Here is a 25,653-nt window from a genome sequence, read left to right as displayed (position 1 = left end):
AAATAAGTAACAGTATTAAAAAAGTTTTGTTCCCATTTTTTTTTTTATAAAATCCTTATACTCAATCTTTGCCCACTTTTCCTATTGTTTTAGGATGTACCTTGGTTGCATCAAATATCATGAAATTCCATTGATCGTGATATTTGGTGCAACCAAGCGTAACCTTAATTGAAAATCTAGAAGTAACTTGCAGCTTACACCATATGATATGTAACTTATGTGTTGTGCTTTAGATGTGTGCATGCTACGCTACATACTATTAGCTATTTAAACATTGCACTTCAGTTGAGCATCCAAACACACCCTTTATTTCAAAATGATTTTGTTTATCAGAAAGATTGAGTTTTTAAAGTATGACTACTGGGAGAAGTTATACATTGGGTTTTCTGTTGTTTTGCATCAATGAATGTATGGAATTCAGCTCAACCTTATCAACTGTAGGAATTTAAGATGATCAAGTTAGGGAAGAAGTCTGTTGTTTTTTATTAAATTTTGCGCAGTATGTTGTCAAGGATATTGAAGTCTTTGATATCGATAAAAAAAGGAAATGAAGCCTGAAGCCTTGAATGCCCCAGAGCTGTATCGACTTGAAAACAGTATCAGTTTTTCTCTTTAAACAAATAAAAATAAAAATTCATTGATTGGTAAAAAAAACTTAGTTAGATGTAAGCTTGGAAGACTTTAATAGATCAGTATGATTTACTAAAGGCAGGGTTCAAGTAACATCATAATTCCCATTATAATGGGAATGGTCATTCTATGTTATGGAAAATGCTTTATAAATAATGGCCCATTTCAAAGTAACAACCATTATTTTCTAAAGAATCAGCCATTATATAACAGAAGAAAGGCTGTTGTCTGTGCAGGAAATTTTCTTTCCCTTTTTTTTTCAAATAGCAGAGTTTTATGGTATATAATGCTTGTTTCTCAGTAAAACAATCCTTCTATTCCCGTGAGCTGAACTTTTTTCATTTTCCCATTTTTCTACTTCATAACTGTCATTATAATGACAGTTGGTCACTAGAATGTCATAAGTTTTTAAATCCTCAAGTTCAAGTTCTAGAAAGGTGCATGAACCCTCTGTTAGTTGGACAACAATGTGTTGTGGGAGCGATGCAATTTGTTCAATGAGATTTCCGGAAACTAAAGGTGGCAAATGATACTGGAATTTCTATTGCAAATGATAGAGATTGGTCATTCAGTCAAGGAAATGGTGTTGTTTCTGGTACATTGAGCCTTTGATGTTCCGAAAGGACATGTTTTTATTATAATTTCTTAATTGCAGGTAGTCTTAAAGAAGACCTCTGCATAGCAGTAGAAATTAAGGTGCTTCTCTAGTCTATACAATCGTCATTTCCTTTTTCATTTGCGCACACAATTTGTCATACTATTCTTGACATAATACTAATATTTTTCCATGTTTATCACAAGAGAGCAGCCCAAATGTGGGTTTCTTCCATCTTCAAGATTCATAGATGAAAAAAATGCTATTAAGAAGAGTATTACTCGTTATAAGATGCACCAGGTCCTGAAACTTCATCAGAAAGAGGTAGTACCTCCATCCAGCCTTTGATCTATTATTTTTCAACCAAAATTTTGAAAGGTTGGCAAAAATCCAGAATATATTTAACTTATTAGATTTTACAATCACAGGTCCTGTCATGGGAGTTTGCTGTTTTTACTTGTTTTAATCGTTAATCTGTTTCATTTCAGCTTTCACTAGTTGCAAGCCAGCCATTCTTTTATTGGCTTTTTATAATACCAGCGTTACCTTCTGCTTTCAGAGGTTTGAATGGCTTCTCAGGCTGCAGCAGTCATGGGAGTTTGCTGTTTTTTACTTGTTTTAATCTTTAATCTGTTTCATTTCAGCTTTCACTAGTTGCACGCCAGCCATTCTTTTATTGGCTTTGCTGTCATCACGCATTTACCTGTTTTTTTGTGACAATTTTAACTTTTAATTGTTCTTTTTTAATTATCTCAAGCATGATAAACATCTAATCTGTGCCTGGTCTTATTAGGTGGAACTGCCATATACCACCTAAATTATTGAAAGCTTTCTTCAAAGACTTTGTTGGACCACTTTAGAACTTGGCGATCAGTGTGGTTTGGCCAGGCTCGGAGTGTTAAGTTCAAGTGCTTTGCTAATCTTGCATGTTCCTCTCCTCATGCACCTCCATGCATGCCATATAGGATACTGAGCCATGCATCATAGGTGGGCCCTCCACGTAGATGACCTGTCCAAGTCATTGGGTAGTCCATGCATATGTTGAGTTTGCACACCCCTCTCCCTCCCTCTCTCAAGAGTCCAAACTCAAACTGTGGTTTTACAATAAAGTGGATGGGTTTTGTGGCTGAGTGCGAATCCTAAATTCAAACTGTTGTTTTACGATGAGTGCGGATTTAAAATTTAAAAAAAGAAAAAAGAAAAAGAAAAAAAAAAGTGGATGGGTCGATAATCAATTCTTAAAACCATTGAGTTTTTCATTCCCTCAGCGGATTTAGAATAGGAAGGTTGATTTCAAGTCCAGCCCAGATTTTTGGACATTGAGGAAAAAAAAAATGCTGCCACTTTTATTACATTTTCAGTGGTTCTATACCCTGATTTTTAAATGTGCTCTTATGTGATTATACTCATGTTTTGTCTTGTATCTCAGATATCTCGGCTAAGTGAATATGACCCACTGGATCTGTTTTCTGGATCCAGAGAAAGAATAATTCAGGCTACCAGAGCACTTTTTGCGACTCCACAGAATAATTTTCGTATATTTTTTAATCGGTCACTCATTTATGGTGGCTTGGGAGGTGGCATGGATGATGCTGCAGTCAGCGACACTCGTGAAACAACTGAGGCATTTGAAGATTTGCTCAAGGGTGTGATCCAAGCAGGCCATGGCCTACGGTTAGCAAGCTTTCTAGAGCTTGTTGGAGAAGCGATTTTCCAATCAGGGGTACTAAGCCAGCTTTTGGAGGTTCAGAAGTTTGATTCCTTTGACATAGAAGGGGCAATTCATTCATATTACGATATCATTTCTCAGCCTTGCATGGCATGCAAGAATTTGGGCAATGATGAAATCTTGCGTCGATATTCATTCCTGCATTCTCTTTCGTTGGAAGAAAGCCTGAAAATTGTGAGGGATTACTTGATAGCTGCAACTGCCAAAGATTGTAGTCTGATGATTAGCTTTAGACCTACAAAAGATGGGGATTCAACTTCTGAGTATAGCTCTGTATTCCTAGAATCAACTAACCAAAACTTTGATTATAAGGTATGCATCCCTTCCTAGTCTCAAAGACTCTGTTTCTTGATGCAAACTCACCCTGGCATGCATGGGCCCAGCTACATATGTATTTATGTTTGTAGCATTGCTATTCTGATGATTTTAAAGCTTTTAGATATCAGACTACTGCTGAATTATTTTCTTCACAATTTATTGTGATTAATTGCTTTTCTATCTTTCATTACCCTGCCATATGGTTATTTGCCTTTTAGTCTCTTGATGAGATCAATGTTTGAAAACTCATTCCTAGCTCATAAATTGAGTTCCCGGATTTCCTATGTCAACTTAGCTGCATCAAGGAAGAACTCAAGGTCGACTCTATTGACACGGTTGATTTATTTGTAATTTTAGAATTTGGACTTGGGGCCAACATAGCCCATCTGAACTGAGTCAGGTTGGCTGAATTGCAAGATCACCAGTGAGTTTTCGAATGTTGATTCATGTATATAGTTTATGATTCACTTTTGGATGCCTTCAACCATTTCAAAATGGGTTAGAAAGGCAAATGAATCCTGGGACCAACCCCCAGGCTTTGCCTGTACTGTTTTTGGCCACTGAACTGAGTCAATCTACCAAAATAAGAAGAAGAAAAAAGAAAGGAGATGGACATGCTTACCTTTTGTGAGGATTTATTTGGGTCAACCAACATAAAAGCTTGTTGAGGCACAGGATTCAATACATGTAGGGCCTATAATTCATGGATCCGCTGTTTATCTGATGGATGGGGCATGCTGCACAATCTCCCCAGGTGGAAGGTCCCAATCCTTGAACAGTACCCTCAAATAAGACTTAAAGAGTAGTGCAAGATCAATGTCTAACTGAAAGGAGGCCAAACATCGCGCAGTTGGCATCTTCTAAACTGGGAGATTTTTGGGGCAATTCCTTCCACGATGGGGCCTATCAGAGCCTCTGTCTAAATCTATGCAATCCTGTATATCAGTAACTATAATTCCTTCATATTTGTTAATTGCAAATGCAAGAAAGCAATAGGATTTTGCTGTTCCCTTTTCCTGCCCTTTCTCTTTACTAGCTAGTCAAGATTTTCAGAAGCTGGACCAATCAAATTAAAAAAGAAAAAGAAAAACTGATCTCATTCTGTGCTTCTTGTAGGCATATTTCATTGACCTGGATATGAAACCTTTGAAAAGGATGGTTTACTACTATGAATTGGACCAGAAGATTGTGAATCGCTACATGCAGATGAAGAACACAGACTGTAGCCCATGCAATCCCATGAGCATTTGAGGTATTGAATCCATGAACTTCAATTTCTATGTTGACGAACCCGTCAAAGGCACATTTGTGTGCTCAGTTTATGGTAAACTACATATAGACACAAGGAATAATTTAATTGGGATAAACATTCCAGATCTATCTACATTTTAGAATCCTTAAGTCTTTGTTTTTGTTTTTTGATTTTTTATTTTCTGTTGCAAACAAAGATATCTAAAAGAATTCACATGAAAACTCACATAAAATGGCAATGAGAAATCATAGGTGGTCCAATCAAGTTCCTTCTGATCAGCATCTACTTCTACTACTGACTCTGTCACTAATAAAAATAAAAAGGAATGCATGTATAATAACAAAAAAAAAAAAAAAGGGAAGTGCTAGTTACACCCTACATTGTTTTTTTAATTAATAAAGCCTGTACTGCTGTACTACCTAGGGGGGAAAAGCATAACATGAAATGCTCGCCCGCGAGCGGTACCACCACACGAACGCATTCGTGTGGTCTGCCTGGGGTGGGCCCCACTTTGATATGCTTCTCACATGTAATCTGACCATCAGATGCATCGCCCAATTTTAGGCCTAGGGCCCAAAAAAATCAGCCCTATCTGTGATTCAGGTGGGCCACACCAAGGGAAACAGTCGGAAGGGTGGATGTTCCCTTGTTCACTGTTTCCCTACGGTGTGGCCCACCTGAATTACGGATCAGGCTGATTTTTTTTGAAAAGTCACGCATGTATTAAGCTGAGAAAGAAACAAGAGAAGGAGGGGGGCTACAAGGGCTGCCGAGACGGCAACCGAGCGTAGACACCTTGAAAAAGAAGATCATAACCCTTCAAAGCAGGCACCAAGGCCCCCTCCTACAATTAAACCCTTTGCCTTTGAAACCACCACGGAGGAGGGGAGAGCGGTGTCCTGAATTACGGATTAGGCTGATTTTGGGATCCTGGACCTAAAATGGGTTGACGCATTCAATGGTTAGCTCATATGTGAGAAACACAGCATGGTAGGACCCACCCGAAATAGACCTCACGAATGCCTTCGTACAGTATTGCTTGCAAGTGATCAGTTCTCCAGGCATAAGAAACATTGGGTGTATATATCATTTTCTTGAAAAACAGTCATAAGTGTTAGTAGGATAGACAACAAACCTACTATATATTGTTGTACCATATATTGCTGTAATTAGGGGATATAGATGCTGCTGTTATGCTGTAATTAAGGGCTGTAATTAGGGGATATAGATGCTGTTGTTATGCTGTAATTTAGGGCTGTAATTAGGGGATATAGATGCTGCTGTTATGCTGTAATTAAGGGTTGTAATTAGGGGATATAGAGGTTGCTGTTATGCTGTAATTAAGGGATATATTGTAAGTAGGGAAAATGATTTCTATATAAGAAAAGGACCACTCGATTGAGGGTCATTGAGCAAATCTGACATGGTATCAGAGCCACTCTCTACAACCTCGTCTTTGGTCCAATCTTCGTGGTTCTAGGCTCTGGTTTTCTAGTTTCTTGGGTGCGGGTTTTGGTTTATAGTTTTTTTGGTGTATTTCGAGAGATTCTAGTTATGGCTAACAACTCCAACTTAGAAGTCTTTCAAACTCGATCTACAGGGAAGAATTATGCTGCCTGGGAGTTTCAGTTTCAACTTTTTGTCATGGGAAAGGAGTTGTGGGGTCATGTTGATGGGAGTGATTCAATGCCTACCGATCCTACGACATTGGTTCAATGGAAGGTGAAAGATGCTCGCGTGATGACTTGGATTCTTGGGTCTATTGATCCATTGCTTACACTCAATTTAAGGCCGCACAAGACGGCTAAATCGATGTGAGAGTACTTGAAAAAGGTCTATCATCATGATCATTCTGCCCGGCGATTTCAGTTGGAAACTGATCTTGCTTCCTATTCCCAAGGTACACTCTCTGTTCAGGAATATTTTTGTGGTTTTCAGAATCTTTGGGCTAAGTTTTCCGACATTGTGTATGCCGACGTGTCGACCGAGTCCCTCTCTGCTGTTCAAGCAGTTCATGAAGTTAGCAAAAGAGACCAGTTTTTAATGAAACTAAGGCCAGAATTCAAGTCTATTCGCTCCAACCTGATGCACAGGGATCCTTCACCATCTCTTGACGTGTGTTTTGGAGCACTTCTTCAAGAGGAACAATGTCTTCTTACTCAATCTTTGCTTCCACAAGAGAATGCTGTGCATACGCTACTCAAGGTGAAGGGAGGGTTCGAGACATGCGTACAGTTCAGTGCTACAGTTGCAAAAATTATGGGCATATTGCTGCCCATTGTGCTAAAAAGTTCTGCAACTACTGTAAATAAAAAGGGCACATCATCAAAGAATGCCCAACACGTCCTCAAAACCGACTCGTGAATGCTTATCATGCTACCGATACTGGCCACACTTCAAATGGGGTAACCAGCACTCAAAATCTCACTCCAGTGTCATCTTCCACTGCTGCTACACCTGCCCTTACACCAGAAATAGTGCAGCAAATGATTGTATCGGCATTTTCCGCTTTATGGCTACACGATAAGGGTACTATACGTACTATACCCTCTCAATCTTAGCTTGTTGACTCCGCTGCATCCAATCACATGACCAGTTCTCCTGATTTGCTTAGCAATGTTCGTAAGTACACTGGTTCTTTTAATATTCAAGTTGCTAATGGCCATCGTTTATCGATTACTGTAGTTGGTGATATCGCACCATCACTTACTAATATTTTTGTATCACCTGTGCTTTCTAGGAGTCTTATCTCGGTTGGACAATTAGTGGATGGTAATTACAATGTTCAATTTTCTCGTGATGGTTGTCATGTGCAAGATCCGGTGTCGGGGAGGACAATAGCGAATGGGCCTACAGTTGGGAGACTGTTTCCATTATACTTTTCTATTCCTAGTATCATTTCTTTGGCTTGTACTACTGTCTCCAATAATTGTGAAGTATGGTACAAACGTTTAGGCCATCCAAACAATGTTGTTTTATCTCATTTGCTGAATTCTGGTTCGTTGGGGAAAAAAAAAAATTCTTCTTTGCCTCATGCTTTGTCTTTTGATTGTTCTACGTGTAAAATCGGAAAAAGTAAGATTCTTCCCTTCCCTTCTTCCAGGAGTAGGGCAAAGAATTGCTTTGACCTTGTTCATAGTGATGTATGGGGCATTACTCCTGTCATTTCTCATACTCATTATAAATATTTTGTGACATTCATATATGACTATAGTCGGCATACTTGGGTATATTTTCTGCGCTATAAGTCTGAAGTCGTTGCTGTTTTCAAATCGTTTCTAGCATATGTTGAGAATCAATTTACCACTAGCATTAAGACTTTACGATCTAATTCTGATGGAGAATATATGTCTCATGAATTTCTTGAGTTTCTTCGTCACAAAGGAATTGTTTCTCACTGCTTGTGTCCTTATACGCCTCAATAGAATGGCGTGGCTGAGCGCAAAAATCGACATTTGTTAAATGTTGCTAGGACCTTGTTACTTGCATCTTCTGTTCCTCCTAAATTTTGGATTGAAGCTTTATCTACAGCAGTATACTTGATTAATAGGTTGCCTTCTAAAGTGCTAAATTTCGACTCTCCATTCTATCGTCTGCATAAACAACACCCTAGCTTTCTTGACTTACACACTTTTGGCTGTGTCTGTTTTGTGCATCTACCTCCGCATCAACATCACAAACTCTTTACGCAATCTGTGAAATGTGTCTTTATGGGATATAACTTATCTCAAAAAGGATTTGTGTGCTATGATACTTCTTGCAATAAATTTCATATATCTCGCAATGTCGTTTTCTTTGAGCATTAATATTTCTTTCCTAGTTCTATTACATCATCTCCTGCAGTTTCTGTTCTTCCTCACTTTGATGATTTGATATGCCCTCCTGAACACTTCAAGCCTGGTTTTGTGTATGAACGCCGTTGACCAACTCTACCCCTTCCCGAGTCTTATCTGCCACCTGATCCCGTTTTGCACCCTCCTCGACGATCTGGCCGTACTTCTCATCAACCGGATAGGTATGGTTTCCCTCATACCTCCTTCACTGTCACCTTATCAACTGTGTCAATTCCTAATTCCTACTCACAAGCTGATAAACATGAGTGTTGGAGAAAGGCTATGCAGGAAGAACTTCAAGTTCTTCAAGAAAATTAGACTTGGGACATGGTCCCTTGTCCTTCTCATGTCAAGCTAATTGGGTGTAAGTGGATTTTTTCTGTGAAACTTCGGCCTGATGAGTCTGTAGACCGTTCTAAGGCTCGTTTGGTTGCCCTTGGTAACCGCCAGGAGTATGGAGTTGACTATGAGGAGACCTTTGCTCCTGTCGCTAAAATGACAATTGTGCGTACTATTATTACCATCGTAGCCTCTTAGGGATGGTCCCTTTGCCAGATGGATGTAAAGAACGCATTTCTTCACGGTGATTTACAGGAAGATGTTTACATGACACCTCCTCCTGGCCTCTGCTCGTCATCAACGTCAAATGTATGTAAGCTGAAGCGCTCTCTGTATGGTTTGAAACAGGCTCCCCGGGCTTGGTTTGATAAGTTTCGGGTTACCTTACTTCAATTTTCTTTCATCCAAAGCCAGTATGATTCTTCGTTGTTTCTTCGAACGACTTCTGTTGGTATCGTTCTTCTTCTAGTTTATGTCGACGACATTGTCATCACTGGGACTGATTCTGCCCTCATTAATCAACTCAAGCAAAATTTTCATGATTCATTCCATATGAAGGATCTTGGTCCACTCCGGTATTTCCTCGGTTTGGAGGTTCAGTACGATTCATTTAGGGTTTTCCTGCATCAACATAAATACACGGAGGACTTGATTTTCTTGTCTAGTTGGCAGGACTCTTCTTTAGTGGATACTCCTTTGGAAGTGAATGTCAAGTATCGACGTGAGGAGGGGGATCTCCTTCCTGATCCCATGGTGTTTCGATAGTTAGTTGTTAGTCTCAATTATCTCACTATTACACGGCCTGACATCTCCTTTGCTGTCCAGCAAGTCAGTCAATTTCTGCAATCTCCTCACCACCTTCATCTTGCCGCAGTCCGCCGAATTATTCGATATCTCCGGGGTTCCTCTCACCGTGGCTTGTTCTTCTCTACTGGTACTCCTCTTCGCCTTGTGGCTTTTAGTGATGCTGATTGGGCAGAATGTCCCGATACTCGTTGGTTTATCACTGGGTGGTGTATGTTTCTTGGTGATTCACTTATCTCTTGGAAGAGTAAGAAACAGGATCGTGTTTCCAAATCTTCGACCAAGTCTAAGTACTATGCCATGTCGGCAGCCTACTCGGAGATTATGTGGCTCCGTGGCTTACTTGCTAAAATAGGTTTTCCTCAGTCTACTCCCACTCCTCTTCATGCTGATAATACGAGTGCTATTCAAATCGCTACAAATCCCGTCTATCACGAGCGTACCAAACATATTGAGGTGGATTGTCATTCTATTCGGGAAGCTGTTGATACTCGGGTTATCTCTCTTCCACATGTCTCAAGCGATCTTTAGATAGCGGACGTCTTTACCAAAGCTATAACACGACTACGTCATCAATTTCTTGTTGGCAAATTGATGCTTCTTGATCGACCAACATCAATTTGAGGGGGGATGTTAGTAGGATAGACAACAAACCTACCATATATTGTTGTACCATATATTGCTGTAATTAAGGGCTGTAATTAGGGGATATAGATGCTGTTGTTATGCTGTAATTAAGGGCTGTAATTAGGGGATATAGATGCTGTTGTTATGCTGTAATTTAGGGCTGTAATTAGGGGATATAGATGCTGCTGTTTTCTTGTAGTTGTAATTAGGGGATATAGAAGTTGCTGTTATGCTGTAATTAAGGAATATATTATAAGTAGGGAAAATGATTTCTATATAAGATAAGGACCACTCGATTGAGGGTCATTGAGCAAATCTGACAATAAGAACTCAAAGATAAGCAACCAATTTTTTATTTATTTTTAAACACAATTGTATTTTTCTTTGGTTTATAAGATATGAAACCAAGGTACCGAAATAAATTCCATGGTGAACTATTGTTTTTTGTTTGTTTGTTTGTTTGTTTGTATTATTATTATTGTTATTATTATTTTATTTGTATATTGAGATTTTTCCTGAGATCCTTTTCATAATAGTTCAAAATTTTGACTCGATTCAATGTCTAGTCGGGCCAGGTCAGACTCAGCTTGAAATCTTGCCGAGTCGAGTTGACTCACCCGAGTTTTGAGACAAGTCACCAAGTTTTAGAGCTTTTTTTTTTTAATTTTTTTATAACATTTATTCTTCAATTCTTCTTGAATTGAAGTGGTTGCATTATCTTTATAACTGATTAGATCAAATTTCCTTAACAGATGGTGAGATTTTCCTAAGATCAGGTTCCATAAAAATGAAATGCAATCTTATGGGATCCCCATCTACCAGGATCTTTACTTATGGTTCCAGCGAACGAATAATCATTGATTCGTCTTTCTGGAAAACGCATAAAAAGAGACCCGCCAACAGTCAAGTAAATAGTGAACCTTTGAGTGATGGGTATTTATATTTTGGATTACTTCCTTTCTTTCTTGTCTCCCATATATTTATTTCTTTAGTTATTTACTAGAGAAATTATGATATGGAAGTCGATCCGGGGCAAGTGTTTGAATGTATAATGACATAGCCATGATGCGCCCAACAGACCTTTATAATCTTATAAAACCCCTTCGGGGCATGATTCCAAAATGATTTTTTGGTGCCGCCTAGTGTATTCATATCTCAATGTGTCAAGTGCCTAGATGGTTCTACTTCATATCTTTCTTTTTGGTCTTTTTCTTTCCTCTTTTTTTTTTTTTTTGGTGGCTTGGATGGTTCCTAGAGATGTGAATGTTTGTGGCTTTTGTCTCTCTTTTTCGAAGTCCTTGTATTTTTTCTGTCCTTGAATTGTCTCCCATGCAAGATGAAGTTGCATAGTGACAAATTTCATTCTCAGCCATTTTCTCTGCTTGGGGATTTCTCAGGACGTTTTCAGTTTTTTTTTTTTTTTTTTTAAAATGTTTTTCTTGTGATATTATGGGGAAGATCTCACTGAAAATAATGAATTAAAATCATTTATATAAATTAATAAATAATTTGAAAACTTCAAATATATAGGTATAAAATGAATTATTTTGCGTTAAAATCACGATAATCATGATAAAATGGAGAAAATAAAAATAAAAACTAGCAAAATATTGAAAATCTCTTGATACTAGCATGGTAATATTGTTGAATCAGATTTTCATGAAAACATCACAATATTTTTAAAAATCTCATTTGTTTCTATGCGTGCAAGCCAAATGTGGATTTAGTCTTTGTTTAGATGAGAATATGTGTACATGCATTAGGCAGTGGGGATATGCTAGCCAACCAAACGAATCTTCTCTCGATCTCACTACTGCTCAAAATTTTAAAAAAAAGGGAATATTTATAAACTTGGTTAAATAGTTGCCTACAATGGGCCACTAAAATTGTACAAAAGGTTCTAATGTTGGTTGACTCATTTCGAAAACTTGAATATTGAAAGGGCTTAGGAAAACATTGTAAAAGAAGTCGGGGATATTTTGTGAACTAGAAAATGTGGTCATTGTTTAAATTATGGTTCATATTTCACCCGCAAAAAGCCTTTAAATAGCTTAAGTTTTACTCGTGAAAAATAACAGAAAGTATTTTTGTAAATTTCCTCCTTGCGAGTAGTGTGACCTCCTTTTCTCTACTTGTAGCCTATGGTATTACTAAGGAGCTGTGCAAATAATGCTATGTGGGACCCACATAATACCTGTATAAAATTTATTCTATATCAACTCGAAAATGAGGTAGATCTAAGAACTTGAGTGGTTAATGCATTGAAAAAAGTGGGAATGGGCAGTCCACTGTTGGAAACATTTTTTTCTGTGTATTTTTTTAAAACATTTTTTTTTTTCTGTTAGCTTGTTAGTACACTCACTGTCAGTTCACACTTCACTGTTAGCCACCATTTTTTTTTTCCTGTGTATTGTGTAGCTTCACCTTTTCCATCTGTCGCTCTCCCCTACTATACCTCGAGGTGGGTTGCAGGTTCTCTGCCCCAAGTAGCTCTTAATGGCATCAACATGATCATCCCATGAGTATCTATCATCATAGTGTTTTTAATCTTGCCTGTTTGGTTTTCCAATTTCCCATGAAATGCAAAGTACATGAGCCATCATTATCATTTTCATGTTTAAATGAGAATTATGGCATGTAAGTCAAGAGTCAAATACACTTGTGAAGAAAGTTGGTAAGGTAAATTGTAGGCATTACATTTTTCACATTATAAAACTATTATTTTTAGGGTGATTTCTCAGTGTGACAATCAATGTAACAAAATCATCATTGCAATCAAATGCAAGTGATGTTAGGGTAATTTCTGGATGGAACAGATAATTTAACAAAATCATTATTGCAATCAAATGCAAGTAATGTCACCACACAAATACAAGAGTAAATAATCATTATCTGTTTACAGCCATTTACCATTGTAATTAGAAAACCAAACAGTGCAGGGTAACTCGGTACCATTAGCTTACTGCGTAAACTCTGCGGGGTCCACCGTTATTTATTTATTTTTATCCACTCCGTTCATACATGTTAACAGACAATTTTAGAGCTTGAGCCCAAAACGGAAGCATATCCAAAGCTCAAGTGGACCACGCCACAGGAAACAGTGTGATTGAACCTCTACCATTGAAAATTTCTTTTTGGCTACAGAAGTTTTGGATCAAAATGATGTTTGTGGTTTCTCTTCATCCATGTCTTTGTGATCTTATGAAGATGTTGGATGACAAATAAACATTACTGTGGGCCCTAGGAAGGTTTCAATAATGGAAATCATTATTCCACACTGTTTACTGTGGAATGGTCTACTTGAGCTTTGGATTTACTTCAATTTTGGGATCAACCCCTAAAATTAGCAGGAAAAATGGATGGACGGTGTGGATAAACCACATACATTCACAGTGGGCCCAACCGATTTTGAAGGTTGGATGCCCGAAAATTGACTGATCCAACCATCAAATCCTTATGAACCGGAAATGACAATTTCTTAGCTTAATCAAATCCTACCCATCGTTTCAAAAATCAGATTCCATACCACTTAATTCCCACCTAATCCCAAGAAGCTCAAAAGCGGAAATGACAATTTACAAACGTACTGTACAGCGTAAAGTACACGTCTCGACACCAGCTCCGTATTCTCCCTCTTTGAAACCTGCTGGGAGAAAACTAAGAGCATGCCACTTATACAAGACATCAGAACCATGAAAAAGGCAAGCCCCACCATTAAAGATACCCTCTTCGAAAATCAGTATGATCCATTCGCTAGATGGGTCCGACCAATATGTTGCGTCAGTCCATCGGTTGTTCATTGATTCCAACGGTGTGTCCCACCCACATGATTATCAGACCGGCCTGATTTTTCTTTAAGGCGATCTTGATGGTGGGCCTACCACTTTCATGGCACTGGATGTCTTACACATGTGGCATGGTGGCAGGAGAGATGGAATGTTTGTAGGTGATCATTTCTTATATTATATTTTATCTTTACAATGAGATGAGGCATTGAAATACTGATGCCTCCCTCCCCCAGTTGATTCCACTTTTTAAGTCTGATATGTTCACATCCATGATGCTGCGTTTGGTTGCACCAAATATCATGATATTTCATGGTTTATCAGTTCTATTTTGGTGCAAAATATAAGAATTTTTATGATATTTGGTGTGATCAAACGAAACCTTATACATTTTTATGGTCGTTATTATGTTTGGATTGAATCAAAAGCTGCAGTTGTATGGACCATTTTTTATTGTACAAAAAATGCAAATGTAAGTGTTTGACCGTGTGATCCACCTAAGTCTTGGATTAGACTGATTTTTAGGATCCATCGTGAAATTTTGGCGGCACACTTGATGAACGGGATGGATCTGATACAGGTCTCCCAATTAGGCTAAGTTAGCACCAGACCTTCCTTTTTATGCCTATGTACAGTTAGGTCAGTGCAGTAAAAAAAAGAGAAATAAATAGATACAAAAGGTGTTTGCGCATGCCTATGCTTTCATGAAGTGAACGACATCGGGTGCATGAGATCCACACCGTCTATTAAGTGAGCCACCTAATGTTGGGCCTCATCACACTGATCCAAAACTCAGGTGGGACCCACCATAGGAAGCAGTGAATTCATGTGATGTGGCCCACCTTAGCTTCGGAATAACGTGATTTTTGGAATGTCCATTTATCCTGCTAATTCGCATTAGACGAACAGGTTGGATGGCACATATAACCACCACCGTGGGCCCTACGCTCAACTAAAATTTCACATCCCATACCAACTCTTCCCTACAGTGTGGCCTATCTAAGATTTGGAACGGCCTGATTTTTTATTTCCAAGGTGCACATGAGGAAGCCAACCTGATGGACGGTTAGATCTCTTGCACATCACCCCATGTGCCACTCAATTAGAGAGTGAGATGTCATATCCCCTGTCTACCTTTGCCTGGTCAGCTAATTAATCTGGATGTGCAATCCATTCAAATCTCAATCTCAGGAAAACCCAAACATGCTCATTGTTTATAGTATTTCAAAGGAAATGAAAGTAGATTTGAAAATCCCCATCTTCCAGAAGTTGGTTTTTGTTGAATTACTGTATAATGTCAATCTGCTGATGCAATTGAGGAAAGTAGTCTAAAATACTTTTTAAGGCCGTCAATGAGCTGGGCCTGGACCAATAAAATCAAAATTTTGAATTCTCCCAGCTGGGTCAGTTCAAAATCCGGGACAAAGACAACCATAGGACGAGCTTGTACGTGTACAACCCCAAATGCTTATGTCCTAGCCTACGGTTTCAAACATATGGTCCACAAGACCTAAGCGCAACGGTTCTCCCAGCAGAAGTAAACAAAGAAAGGGATAATCCTAAATAAGAGTTGGTGGGACCCTTCTACCTAATGTATATAAGTCCTAGTTTCTTGAACGATCATCACTGGTGGGGTTGTAACTGGGTCCGGCCGATTTTGGACAGGGGTTTAGCCATCCAAATGGACATGGGGTTTGGTATGCCTGAGAGTGCAGCAAGTCGGTAAAGTCTTCTTATAAGCAGCCCAGCCCAAATTATTTTAACACTGGCCTAATGGACCATCTGTCACTGGACATAGATTGTGGGCCAATCTGGGCCTAGTGAAGTCCTTTGCTAGCTGCTTGACTTGGACAAGCCTTCACCAGGCCCAGTTGCAACCATGGTAATAATGGACTCATTGGTAGCTTGTGCTGGGGAACTGCATAAGCACACATAGATGAAACAAGCAAATTACTCCAATTAGGCAATCAAGTCCAATTACAAACAAACTGAATTTAACGTATAAAAAAAACCCTTGTGAGGGAAAAAACCCCGGCATAAAGCAATAGTAATATACTATGAAAGAAGAAAATTACAAGATATAAAATTACCTAATTCGAACAAACCTCAAATCACCTTTACAAGCCCTTAAAATCTTTTGGAACGAATTAGAAAGCTCTAAGATACACCATATTCCTGATTACACCATACACACACATACACACACACATGAGAATCACAATCCAAATATAAAACAAATCTCATATTCGCACAGCTCTACATAATTTTGTACGCATGTTTGATGACACATTGATGGGACTTCGATGGCATCGAGAAAACATCAAAACATTCCAAGCAAGAAAACATAGATTTTCCAAATTTTTTCGATGGCATCGAACTTTGCTCAATGACATCAAGTAGTCTGTCGATGGCATCGACAAACTATTGATTTACAAATTTAAGACATCAACAACACCTTAAATGGTGTGCACCAATGCTTTTAAGAAATGGAGAAGTCTAATGCGACTTGACCTAGTTGACTTGACTCAAATCGACCTGGTTTGGTTTGATACTAGAAAAGTTTGTCACGCCTTGAAAACAGAGCTCGGGCTCCTAACTGATCTGCTCTTGAGATGCAAGTCGAAGATTATTATTATTATTATTATTCTTTCAGTTGGTTCGATAATGTTCCCTCTTAACCATAATATTCAACATTGCAACCAAAATATGAGAACAACCCAAAATAAAGTTTTATTATACTATGTAATTAGGATTGTCGATGGGCCGAGCCGAGCCAGGTTTCATGTTGTCCAAACCCAGCCCAAGATCAGCCCGTGTTGAAAAAAAAAACTTGTGGGCCTAAGAGATGTGTCCAAACCTAGCCTAAATACCTGCCCAGCCAAAAAGCCAATGAACCCTAACCACGACGGACCCCCTATTCAGCCAAGTTTGGCCAAATCACCTCAGACTCCTGTGGGTCCGAACTCGACTCGAGATGGGACAACTCTTTTAATCAAGGTAGCATATGTGCAAATTTTAGATGACGACAAATGTCACACCATGCCACCACGGTTGCACCGTCGAATCAACATGCCGTGCCATGTTGGATTCCATTTCAACTAAGACCATTTCAACAAACACCTTAATTTGCATAAGAATAACCAACAAAAATCATTTAAAATAGAGTTTCCCAATTAAGTCCATACAAACATTGATTATATATATTAATATTACATGAGATAATGATCCTTCCCATAGAAAAAAGAAAAGGCACGCTGACAAATGATAGATGCCAGCTTCCTTGTTGAACAACATCTTTTAACAGATTGCTGAGGAAGGTGAACTACCCAAAGATTCTTTAAAGGAAGCTGCTGGTGGGCCTATAACTAATCACCTTACAATGATCAATGGTCATTTGCTTTAGGATTGAAGAGAAAAGAAAATTTCTTCCATGGTGCAAAGGACTGTCCTCAAGGTTGATATTTCATGCCAAAAATGCAAGAAGAAGATACTGAGGGCAGTTTCAGGTCTACAAGGTAAGAAGAGCTTTTCATACCTAGATCTTTTGTTTTTTTCCTCTCTCTAAGGGTGTGTTTGGTTGCACCAAATTTCATGAATATCGTGGAGATACACTGATTTCATGATAATTCATGAAATTTGGTGGAACCAAACGCACGGTAATCGAATATTAATATCCAGTGCCGTGTATGTATGAGATCAAAGCCGATCACCAGAAGAGGCCCCACCTTAGATGGACTAGTGACCAAGAATCGCATAGATTGGATAATCCAATCCATTTGTTCGGATGAATTTTGAGGAAGGTGAATAGATTTTTTTTAGAAAAAAAAAAACCTCTGGCTGAAGGGTTGGGATTGTCCAATCAGAGGAGATTGGGTGTATGGCCCATCCACGTTAAGTAAATCAATGGTTTTGTGCCCTCACACTTACGTGCCATTTTTATCATTTGATACCTACGAAAGTAAGTGACAACATTGGCTGCTGGTTCGTGGGACCCACACACAAACAATCTTTGATTGATTACAAAGGGGTGAAAAAAAAAAAAACGGTTAAATCCAAAAAATAAAAACATCTTTTATTTCGTAATTATGTAAAAGATGAAATCTTTTATGTAGTTATTTTGATTACTTGGTTCCTATATTATTCTGCCATTTTTCTTTTTAATTCCATTTTTTAAGATGCTACTCATGGACCAACAGCCCATGTCCCAGACCATTCCTTGGGTGGGTCCACCATAGATTCACTGTAATAGGAAGATCTCACTGATCAAATGATCTCACTGATCTCACTGATCAAATGAATATGGTGGTATTCAGGGTTGACCAGGAAAGGTCCCACCAAGAAGATGATTAGGATAATCCAATCCATGCTTATTTTGAATATTGAGCCATCATCTACCGGACCCACCTCAAGATCGGTGTGGATGATGAACCGTCGACCTATCTCAAACATTTTGCAATTTCATTTCTGATGCACTTGCTTCAAACACCCTATATTTTAGGCTTGAATTCCTCTTGAATCCACTTGTGCAATTAATTCAATAGCTTTTTTAATTACATTTAAAAAAAAATCTATATTTTTAATTATTTTAAAAAATATTAAGTCTTCCATGAGATTTTTTAATGTATATCTCTATTTTATATAATAAGAATTGTTAAGGGTCAAATATGACATGTGATTAGGCATTCAAAATAATAATATCTAGGGATTATAATCAATTTAAAAAAATACCTACTTTTTACGATTATTGCGATTATAATTTATTTTATACACCAGCATATGTGAAAGTAATGTAAATTTCTAATTTCACACTACTTATTTGACAGGTGTAGATAAAATCGAGTTGGATGCAGCTAAGGGAACTTTAACGGTCACCGGAGATGCAGATCCAGTTCGAGTCATTAGTCGTGCAAGGAAAACAGGCAAATCTGCTGAAGTCATAAGCATTGGTCCACCACCTGCTCCTCCAAAACAGGATGCAGGTGGTGGTCAAAAGAAACAAGAAGAGAAGAAAGTCGACGACAAGAAGCCCGAACAAAAGGCCCAAGTTTATGTACCCCAAACATGCCCCGTTTGCGAGCAAATGGGTGTCCACATTGGACCTTATGACACCCATATCCAATGCTCAATATTATGAGACCTGGCCCATTAAAGATGATTTTCCATTTTCCATTTTATATTTATTTTCAATATAAAATTTTGATTAACATTTATAATGACTTCACCAAACAAAACATAATATGGGTTTTGATTAGGATTTTTATAAACTACTACTTATATTAATTGGACATACAAAAGATCATCCTGATAGAAAGACTAATATGGGCCAGAGCGGTAGTAAAATATAAAATTGTGCGTAAAATCTCTAAGTTCAAGTGATGTGGCTTGCCTCTTGCCTCTATTTTGGATGAGGCTAGTTTTTGTAGCTTCGATTTGATGAGAGATAGGAACGTGGTGGCCCCACATACAAACTTATGGTTGACACTCCATCCCCATCATTTCCTGTGGTATGGCCCACCTAAGTTCTCTGTTTAGCTGATTTTTATTCCCCTCCAAAGCCTATCTTTAAGGAGAACACTTGATGGGTCGAGAGAATGTGAACAAACAAACATGGGCGTACTGCGTAAACTCCGTGGGGTCCACTGTTATTTATTTATTTTTATCCATTCCGTTCATAAATGTTAATAGATAATTTTAGTATTTGAGCCCAAAACGGAAGCATATCCAAGCTCAAGTGGACCACACCACAGGAAACAGTGTGATTGAACCTCTACCATTGAAAAATTCTTTTTGGCTACGGAAGTTTTGGATCAAAATGATGTTTGTGGTTTCTCTTCATCCATGTCTTTGTGATCTTATGAAGATGTTGGATGACAAATAAACATTACTTTGGGCCCTAGGAAGGTTTCAACAATGGAAATCATTATTCCACACTGTTTACTGTGGAATAGTCTACTTCAGCTTTGGATTTACTTATTTTGGGATCAACCCCTAAAATTAGCAGGAAAAATGGATGGACGGTGTGGATAAACCACATAAATTCACAGTGGGCCCAACCGACTTTGAAGGTTGGATGCCCGAAAATTGACTGATCCAACCATCAAATCCTTATGAACCGGAAATGACACTTTCCTAGATTAATCAAATCCTACCCATCGTTTCAAAAATCAGATTCCATACCACTTAATTCCCACCTAATCCCAGGAAGCTCAAAAGCGGAAATGACAATTTACAAACGTACTGTACAGCGTAAAGTACAAGTCTCGACACCAGCTCCGTATTCTCCCTCTTTGAAACCTGCTGGGAGAAAACTAAGAGCATGCCACTTATACAAGACATCAGTACCATGAAAAAGGCAAGCCTCACCATTAAAGATACCCTCTTCGAAAATCAGTATGATCCATTCGCTAGATGGGTCCGACCAATATGTTGGGTCAGTCCATCGGTTGTTCATTGATTCCAACGGTGTGTCCCACCCACCTGACGATCAGACCGGCTTGATTTTTCTGATGATCAGACCGGCTTAATTTTTCTTTAAGGCCATCTTGATGGTGGGCCTACCACTTTCATGGCACTGGATGTCTTACACAAGTGGTATGGTGGCAGGAGAGATGGAATGTTTGTAGGTGATCAGTTATTATATTATATTTTATCTTTGTTACGTTAGCAATGAGATGAGGCATTGAAATATTGATGCCTCTCTCCCCCATTCGATTCCACTTTTTAAGTCTGATATGTTCACATTCATTTTTATTTTTTATTTTTTGGGTTAACTTGTTAGTACACACCCATGTCAGTACACACACTCCATGATATGTTCACATCCATAATGCTGCGTTTGGTTGCACCAAATATCATGATATTTCATGGTTAATCAGTTCTAATTTGGTGCAAACTATAAGAATTTTTATGATATTTGGTGTGATCAAACGAAACCTTATACATTTTTATGGTCGTTATTATGTTTGGATTGAATTGAAAGCTGCAGTTGTATGGACCATTTTTTATTGTACAAAAAATGCAAATGTAAGTGTTTGACCTTGTGATCCACTTAAGTCTTGGATTAGACTGATTTTTAGGATCCATGGTGAAAATTTGGCGGCACACCTGATGAACGGGATGGATCTGATACAGGTCTCCCAATTAGGCTAAGTTAGCACCAGACCTTCCTTTTTATGCCTATGTACAGTTAGGTCAGTGCAGTAAAAAAAAGAGAAATAAATAGATACAAAAGGTGTTTGCGCATGCCTATGCTTTCATGAAGTGAACGACATCGGGTGCATGAGATCCACACCGTCTATTAAGTGAGCCACCTAATGTTGGGCCTCATCACACTGATCCAAAACTCAGGTGGGACCCACCATAGGAAGCAGTGAATTCATGTGATGTGGCCCACCTTAGCTTCGGAATAACGTGATTTCTGGAATGTCCATTTATCCTGCTAATTCGCATTAGACGAACAGGTTGGATGGCACATATAACCACCACCGTGGGCTCCACACTCAACTAAAATTTCACATCCCATACCAACTCTTCCCTACAGTGTGGCCTACCAAAGATTTGGAACGGCCTGATTTTTTATTTCCAAGGTGCACATGAGGAAGCCAACTTGATGGACGGTTAGATCTCTTGCACATCACCCCATGTGCCACTCAATTAGAGAGAGAGATGTCATATCCTCTGTCTACCTATGCCTGGTCAGCTAATTAATCTGGATGTGCAATCCATTCAAATCTCAATCTCTGGAAAACCCAAACAAGCTCATTGTTTATAGTATTTCAAAGGAAATGAAAGTAGATTTGAAAATCCCCGTCTTCCATAAGTTGTTTTTTGTTGAATTACTGTATAACGTCAATCTGCTGATGCAATTAAGGAAAGTAGTCTAAAATACTTTTAGGGCCGTCGATGAGCTGGGCCTGGACCAAGAAAAATCAAAATTTTGAATTCTCCCAGCTGGGTCAGTTCAAAATCCGGGCCAAAGACAACCATAGGACGAGCTTGTACGTGTACAACCCCAAATGCTTATGTCCTAGCCTACGGTTTCAAACATATGGTCCACAAGACCTAAGCGCAACGGTTCACCTAACAGAAGTAAACAAAGAAAGGGATAATCCTAAATAAGAGTTGGTGGGACCCTTCTACCTAATGTAAGGTTGGAAAGAACCTCTATATAAGTCCTAGTTTCTTGAACGATCATCACTGGTGGGGTTGTAACTGGGTCCGGCCGATTTTGGACAGGGGTTTAGCCATCCAAATGGACATGGGGTTTGGTATGCCTGAGAGTGCAGCAAGTCGGTGAAGTCTTCTTATAAGCAGCCCAGCCCAAATTATTTTAACACTGGCCCAATGGACCATCTGTCACTGGACATAGCTAGTGGGCCAATCTGGGCCTGGCGAAGTCCTTTGCTAGCTGCTTGACTTGGACAAGCCTTCACCAGGCCCAGTTGCAACCATGGTAATAATGGACCATTGGTAGCTTGTGCTGGGGAACTGCATAAGCACACATGGATGAAACAAGCAAATTACTCCAATTGGCCAATCAAGTCCAATTACAAATAAACTGACTTTAAAGTATAAAAAAAACCCTTGCGAGGGAAAAAACCACGGCATAAAGCAATAGTAATATACTATGAAAGAAGAAATTACAAGACATAAAATTACCTAATTCGAATAAGCCTCAAATCACCCTTACAAGTCTCTAAAATCTTTTGGAACAAATTAAAAAGCTTTGAGATACACCATATTCCTGATTACACCATATACACACACACACACACACACACACACGAGAATCACAATCGAAATATAAAACAAATCTCATACTCGCACACCTCTGCGTAATTTTGTACGCATGTTCGATGACACATTGATGGGACTTCGATGGCATCAAGAAAACATCAAAACATTCCAAGCAAGAAAACATGGATTTTTCAAATTTTTTCGATGGCATCAAGCAGTCTATCGATAGCATCAACAAACTGTTGATTTACAAATTTAAGACATCAACAACACCTTAAATGGTGTCCAATGCTTTTAAGAAATGGATAAGTCTAATGCGACTTGACCCAGTTGACTTGACTCAAATCGACCTGGTTTGATTTGATACCAGAAAAGTTTGTCACGCCTTGAAAACAAAGCTCGGGCTCCTAATTGATCTGCTCTTGAGATGCAAGTCGAAGATTATTATTATTATTATTATTATTTTAGTTGGTTCGTTAATGTTCCCTCTTAACCATAATATTCAACATTGCAACCAAAATATGAGAACAACCCAAAATAAAGTTTTATTATACTATGTAATTAGGAATGTCGATGGGCGAGCCGAGCCAGGTTTCATGTTGTCCAAACCCAGCCCAAGATCAGCCCATGTTGAAAAAAAAACTTGTGGGCCTAAGAGATGTGTCCAAACCTAGCCTGAGTACCTGCCCAGCCAAAAAGCCAATGAACCCTAAACACGGCTGACCCCTATTCAGCCAAGTTTGGCCAAATCACCTCGGACTCATGTGGGTCCCCAACTCGACTCGAGATGGGACAACTCTTTTAGTCATGGTAGCATATGTGCAAATTTTAGATGACGACAAATGTCACACCATGCCACCACGGTTGCACCGTCGAATCGACATGCTGTGCCATGTTGGATTCCATTTCAACAAACACCTTAATTTGCATAAGAATAACCAACAAAAATCATTTAAAATAGAGTTTCCCAATTAAGTCCAGACAAACATTGATTTTATATATATATATATATATATATATATATTATATGAGATAATGATCCTTCCCATATAAAAACGAAAAGGCACGCTGACAAATGATAGATGCCAGCTTCCTTGTTGAACAACATCTTTTTAACAGATTGCTGAGGAAGGTGAACTACCCAAACATTCTTTAAAGGAAGCTGCTGGTGGGCCTATAACTAATCACCTTACAATGAATCAATGGTCATTTGCTTTAGGATTGAAGAGAAAAGAAAAATTCTTCCATGGTGCAAAGGACTGTCCTCAAGGTTGATATTTCATGCCAAAAATGCAAGAAGAAGATACTAAGGGCAGTTTCAGGTCTACAAGGTAAGAAGAGCTTTTCATACCTAGGTCTTTTGTTTTTTTTCCTCTCTCTAAGGGTGTGTTTGGTTGTACCAAATTTCATGAATATCGTGGAGATATACTGATTTCATGATAATTCATGAAATTTGGTGGAACCAAACGCACGGTAATCGAATATTAATATCCAGTGCCGTGTATGTATGAGATCAAAGCCGATCACCAGACGAGGCCCCACCTTAGATGGACTAGTGACCAAGAATCGCATGGATTGGATAATCCAATCCATTTGTTCGGATGAATTTTGAGGAAGGTGAATAGATTTTTTTTAGGAAAAAAAAAAAACCTCTGGCTGAAGGGTTGGGATTGTCCAATCAGATGAGATTGGGTGTATGGCCCATCCACGTTAAGTAAATCAATGGTTTTGTGCCCTCAGACGTACGTGCCATTTTTATCATTTGATACCTACGAAAGTAAGTGACAACATTGGCTGCTGATTCGTGGGACCCACACACAAACAATCTTTGATTGATTACAAAGGGGTAAAAAAAAAAAAAACGGTTAAATCCAAAAAATAAAAACATCTTTTATTTCGTAATTATGTAAAAGATGAAATCTTTTATGTAGTTATTTTGATTACTTGGTTCCTATATTATTCTGCCATTTTTCTTTTTAATTCCATTTTTTAAGATGCTCCTCATGGACCAACAGCCCATGACCCAGACCATTCCTTGGGTGGGTCCACCATAGATTCACTGTAATAGGAAGATCTCACTGATCAAATGATCTTAACCATCCAATTTATAAATGGATGGTATAATAATGAATATGGTGGTATTCAGGGTTGACCAGGAAAGGTCCCACCAAGAAGATGATTAGGATCATCCAATCCATGCTTATTTTGAATATTGAGCCATCATCTACCGGACCCACCTCAAGATCGGTGTGGATGATGAACCGTCGACCTATCTCAAACATTTTGCAATTTCATTTCTGATGCACTTGCTTCAAGCATTTTCATTTTTAAACACCCTATATTTTAGGATTGAATTCCTCTTGAATCCACTTGTGCAATTAATTCAATAGCTTTTTTAATTACATTTTTAAAAAAAAATCTATATTTTTAATTATTTTAAAAAATATTAAGTCTTCCATGAGATTTTTTAACGTACATCTCTATTTTATATAATAAGAATTGTTAAGGGTCAAATATGACATATGATTAGGCATTCAAAATAATAATATCTAGGGATTATAATAAATTAAAAAAAAATTCTTTCTTCACCAAAAGATACCTCCTTTTTACGATTATTATGATTATAATTTATTTTATACACCAGCATCTGTGAAGGTAATGTAAATTTCTAATTTCACACTACTTATTTGACAGGTGTAGATAAAATCGAGTTGGATGCAGCTAAGGGAACTTTAACGGTCACTGGAGATGCAGATCCAGTTCAAGTCATTAGTCGTGCAAGGAAAACCGGCAAATCTGCTGAAGTCATAAGCATTGGTCCACCACCTGCTCCCCCAAAACAGGATGCAGGTGGTGGTCAAAAGAAACAAGAAGAGAAGAAAGTCGACGACAAGAAGCCCGAACAAAAGGCCCAAATTTATGTACCCCAAACATGCCCCGTTTGCAAGCAAATGGGTGTCCACATTCGACCTTATGACACCCATATCCAATGCTCCATATTATGA

General features: G+C 38.5%; 2 protein-coding genes across 14 annotated transcripts in view; both read left to right on the top strand.

Annotated features, from left to right (window-relative positions):
- Positions 1–18,754, top strand: part of LOC131237937 (inositol-pentakisphosphate 2-kinase IPK1) — a 27,817-nt gene extending 9,063 nt beyond the window's left edge. For 7 of the 13 annotated variants that reach the window (XM_058236035.1, XM_058236034.1, XM_058236032.1 and 4 more), the window contains 4 exons: positions 1,286–1,326; positions 1,439–1,549; positions 2,655–3,266; positions 4,389–4,686. In XM_058236035.1, the coding sequence (XP_058092018.1) occupies positions 1,286–1,326; positions 1,439–1,549; positions 2,655–3,266; positions 4,389–4,523 (899 nt within the window). In that variant the 3' untranslated portion in view covers positions 4,524–4,686. Of the gene's footprint in view, positions 1–1,285; positions 1,327–1,438; positions 1,550–2,654; positions 3,267–4,388; positions 4,687–5,236; positions 5,621–10,879; positions 11,548–12,545; positions 12,861–18,735 lie in introns of those variants that run through there. The other 6 variants (XM_058236030.1, XM_058236026.1, XM_058236025.1 and 3 more) reach the window with 6 other exon arrangements.
- On the top strand, positions 17,343–25,653 carry LOC131228209 (heavy metal-associated isoprenylated plant protein 43-like). The gene is made up of 3 exons (XM_058224093.1): positions 17,343–17,427; positions 18,736–18,996; positions 25,343–25,653. The coding sequence occupies exons 1-3, from the start codon at positions 17,343–17,345 to the stop codon at positions 25,651–25,653; spliced, it is 657 nt and encodes a 218-aa protein (XP_058080076.1).

This window comes from Magnolia sinica, chromosome 2, assembly GCF_029962835.1.
Source record: "Magnolia sinica isolate HGM2019 chromosome 2, MsV1, whole genome shotgun sequence".
Lineage (NCBI taxonomy): Eukaryota > Viridiplantae > Streptophyta > Magnoliopsida > Magnoliales > Magnoliaceae > Magnolia > Magnolia sinica.
Note: the sequence above shows the minus strand (reverse complement) of the source record. Positions and strands in the feature narration are given on the sequence as shown.

Excerpts from the sequence above, each read along its gene's own strand:
- LOC131228209 (XM_058224093.1), top strand. The coding sequence starts at position 17,343 with ATGGTGCAAAGGACTGTCCTCAAGGTTGATATTTCATGCCAAAAATGC. Across the intron at positions 17,428-18,735 it reads GGCAGTTTCAGGTCTACAAG|GTGTAGATAAAATCGAGTTG; the intron begins GTAAGAAGAGCT and ends CTTATTTGACAG. Across the intron at positions 18,997-25,342 it reads CCCCGTTTGCGAGCAAATGG|GTGTAGATAAAATCGAGTTG; the intron begins GTGTCCACATTG and ends CTTATTTGACAG.